Source organism: Lagopus leucura, unplaced genomic scaffold (genome assembly GCF_019238085.1).
Source record: "Lagopus leucura isolate 7727_CA_CO unplaced genomic scaffold, USGS_WTPT01 34979-0_obj-0_obj, whole genome shotgun sequence".
Lineage (NCBI taxonomy): Eukaryota > Metazoa > Chordata > Aves > Galliformes > Phasianidae > Lagopus > Lagopus leucura.
This window is the reverse complement of record NW_024966781.1, coordinates 1,316-5,000: the sequence shown is the minus strand read 5'-3', so window position 1 is coordinate 5,000 and position 3,685 is coordinate 1,316. Positions and strand designations below refer to the sequence as shown.

General features: G+C 61.7%; 1 protein-coding gene across 1 annotated transcript in view; it reads right to left on the bottom strand.

Annotated features, from left to right (window-relative positions):
• The window catches only part of LOC122192783 (T-cell-interacting, activating receptor on myeloid cells protein 1-like), a 2,522-nt gene extending 555 nt beyond the window's left edge, over positions 1-1,967 (bottom strand). The window contains exons 1-7 of the mRNA XM_042893440.1: positions 1,768-1,967; positions 1,659-1,694; positions 1,257-1,541; positions 868-1,176; positions 623-754; positions 472-509; positions 1-21 (exon numbers count right to left, since the gene is read on the bottom strand). The exon at positions 1-21 is cut by the window's left edge and continues 555 nt beyond it. Of these exons, the coding sequence (XP_042749374.1) occupies positions 1-21; positions 472-509; positions 623-754; positions 868-1,176; positions 1,257-1,541; positions 1,659-1,694; positions 1,768-1,798 (852 nt within the window). The 5' untranslated portion in view covers positions 1,799-1,967. The remainder of the gene's footprint in view (positions 22-471; positions 510-622; positions 755-867; positions 1,177-1,256; positions 1,542-1,658; positions 1,695-1,767) is intronic.
• Between the last annotated feature and the right edge of the window lie 1,718 nt (positions 1,968-3,685).

Genomic DNA, 3,685 nt, shown 5'->3' with positions numbered 1-3,685 from the left:
CTGGCTGTCAGCGGGGGGCACCTGGGGACACACAGGGACAGCAGGGTGACCACGGGATGCCAACAACGCCTGAGGGGGTGATGGCATTGTGTGGGGGGCTGTGTGCGCCGGGGCCCCCCGGCGCGGGGGGGGGGCTGGGGTGATGTCGATTTTGGGAAGCTGTGGGTGTGATATTGGGGGTGGTGCTTGGGGGTCCCGCTGTGGTTTGGGGCTGCCCATAGGGTCTGAGGGTGTTGAAAGCTTGGAGCATCCCAGGGGGGCTTCATTTTGGGGTGTGGGGGCATCTGCATGGAGGAGATCTGGGGGTCCCCATGGTCTGGATATGGGGGTGCACACAACGTTATGGGAAGCCATAAAAGGTAGGGGGTTCTTTGCAGTCCCCACAGGCAGGGTTTGGGGTTCCCAGGTAAGGTCTGGGTGAGGGGCAATGGGGCAGGTTGGGGTTAGGGGTCCCCTGACCCAGACACTGACCTGGAACTGCACGGCCTCGTAGCTTCTGGGGGTGGCACCTGAGTCGTAAAAGGGAGGAGAGAAATGTAGGGTTATTGAGGGCCTGAACAGCACCAGGGGAGATCCGTGGGGGATAATATTGGGGAATAAAGGCATTTAGCTTGTTCCCCACCACGGCTTTGAATCCGTCGTCTGCGGGCAGCGAGGAGAAAAGAGGCGACAAGGACGAGGATGAAGGCAAAGGCAGCAGCGCAGCTCCCAGCCACGGCGGCCACCAGGGTCCCATGGGGCCATCCGTTGTCACCTGTGGGATGTGGGTGTTTGGGTTTCCCATCCCCGGCCACCACCTGAGTGGAGTTTGGTGTCCTGTCAGCCGTGGGCACCGTAGGGAGCACAGAAGGGGAGGATCAGATTTACCTTGGGATCCAGTCGGGGGGGTCACCTCCAGTGTCACGTTTTTCCCAAGGGGTGAGGAAAGAAGGTACAAACCCCCAGGGTGGTAGGAGCACCTATAGGTACCCGAGTCAGCTGGGGTCACCCCAAAGAGGGTGAAGGTGGCCGTGCCCCCACCATCAGGTTTCTGGTGCTGGAGAGGGGCTGAGAGCCCGTCCTTGTGCAGGAAGGTGACCCCATTGTATTTGTTCCGGCACTGGATGGTGACATTGGTCCCTGTCCCCACGTTTCTCCCAGAGCTCATGGAAATGCCAGGCAGGGGATAAGTGTGATCTGTATGCAAAGAGCAGACAGCAATGGGACGTGGCCCTGTGGGGACAGCTCAGGGCCAACCATTGTCCCTGTGCCCTCACCTGTCAGCACCAGCTCCACGGGGTCACTCAGCTCCGATGTTCCACGTGGCTTTGACACCCGGTACTGGCACCAATATTTCACTGCATCTTCCTTCTTTACACCATCCAAGGTGAACTCAGCCACATCCTGTGCCATGTCCACGTCCTCCTGCTTTGCGAGTAACCAGCGTTCTTCCTTGTAGAGCTCAACTCGTGCAGCCGGCCGGGGCAGGTGGCACCTTAGGGTGACAGCATCCCCCAGGGACACCCCGTGGCTGGGGTGCAGCGACAGGGAGGGTCGGGGCACTGGGACAGGGGACAGCAGTCAGCCTTGTCCCTGCACGCCCTCCTGGGCCCCTCTGATGGCCCCCTCCCCACGCTGCCCTCCCTCTCTCCCCATTCTCCCCCTGCCCCCATACTCACCATGCTGTGCTCTGCTCGCTGCCGCCACCCACCAACCTGCAAGGGACACGGTCCTGGTGTCACACAGGGCCACCAACCCCTGTGGCACCACGTCCCCATCGTCACTCACCCAGGACGAGGGCCAGCGCCATGGGTGCCATGATTCAGGAGCAGCCTGGGGACGGCGAGACTTCAGTGGGGAACAGGAAGTGGCCGGAGTGCTGCTTTCAGTTTCCCCCTGGTCTCAGGACGCTGTGATGTCACCTCCTGATGTGGCAACAGGAGCCCATGGGGGAGGTGGCACTGTGGGGTCCCTCTGTGGTGGCACAAGTGGAGAGGTGCTCCCTGCACACTGGGCCTCTTGAGGCGCCCCACGCTCTGCCAACCCTGGGGTGTCACAGGAGGTCCCCAAAGGGCTGTGGCTGTGTGCCCTGGCACGCTGCCCCCCACAAGAACGCCAGGCTCTCTGCACAGTGCCCCCAAAGGACAGCCTGTGCTTCCCTGGGGTCTGCAGGGCAACAGAGTCAGGCAGTGACTCGGAGGAACAGCACAAGAGCGTTTATTGAGCTTTCCATCAGCAACCAATCCACGGCCCTGCAACAAAATTCGGGGACGTCCCAGGAAGAATCACGGAGCGAGGCGGATAAAGGATGCTTGGACACTGGTGCCACTGCCTGATCTGCTCCTCGCAGGGAAAGGTGGGTTGTGGCTGCTGCAGAAGAAGAGTAAAGTCCGTTTGGAAGGGCAATGAGGAAGAGAGAGGAAAGGAAAGAGAAAATGGAGAGAAGGAGGGCAGGGAGATGAGAGAGAGAGACGGAGGGAGAAAAGCAACCACAGTGCGTTGCGAGGAGCCGCAGGGCTGGAGCAGCAGGGGGATGAGAGCGCTGGTCCAACGGAGGAAGCGTGCAGCTGGCAAAAGGGAGGCAGCAGAAAACGCGGCTCCTGCAGGCATCCCTTCCTGCCTGCTGGTCGGCAGCCACAGCATCGCAAGGCTGTGAAGCAGCGAGTTCCCAGCGCCGCGTCGGTCAGCAACGCGTCTGTGCCAGAAGTGCTCGTGCGGTGCAGCAGCGCCACCGGTGGGCGCACCAAGGCTGCGCGGTGACCTCACGGCACCTGGGGCCCTGCAGCCTCTGCTGCCATGGCAGGAGCCTCGTCTTGCGCGTGTTGGAGAGGCAGCAAGCGCAGCAACCGGGTCAGAAAAGGAGTTTTGTTGGCCGGCTGTCGTTGCGTGGAGCAGAGAGCGGCCGTGTGAGGAGCTGCGGCGGTGAGGTGGCTGCGGTGGCAGCGATGGCCCTGCTGAGCACGAGGAGCACAGCGCATCTGTGGCCGCTGTCACATGAGTGCACGAAGCAGCCAGAACTCCGGGATGGGGGGTGGAAGATTGAAGGTCAGAACTCGCAGGTGGTGGTGATAAAATGTGTTTGCTGAGGCTGCAGAGAGCGATGGCAGTGAGTGCCGTCACGACATCCATGGCAGATATTTGCACAGCGACGCGCGGCACGGCGCCTCCAAAGCTGCTGATGCTGAGAGCAGGGCAGGAGGGCAGCAGGGAGACGCTGGGTGGGATCTGCAGGGGGTCGGAGTGGAGGTGGGGGGCAGCAGTGTGGGGTCGGTGGGCAGTCGGTGCGAGTGTGGGGTGGATGGGGAAGGATTTGGATTTGGGTGTCTTGTAGGAATGGAGTTGGGTTTTGGGGCGGGTGAAGGAGTGCTTGGGGTCTGAAGGGATGTGATGGGATTGGAGGGGGATCAGGAAGGATCTGGGGGTGAGAGCGGAGAATTCCGGTGGGTGTGGGAAGGAGGTGAGGATTTGGGGATGTCAGCTTTGTGGGGATTTGGGGGTGAAAGGGTGGATGGTGATGTGATGGAGCTCCAAGCAGGGAATTTGGGCTGCGTCCCTTTCAGAGCCCCTTCAAACTGAGGCACCGTTGGCGTGGGGGTATCAGTGGGGGTCCCCCAGTGCCCACGGGGGGAGACGATGGGGGGCTGAGGGGTGGCAGCTGGCCTGGGTGGCCGGAGACCAGGGCTCACAGCAGGAATCTCAGTGCAGG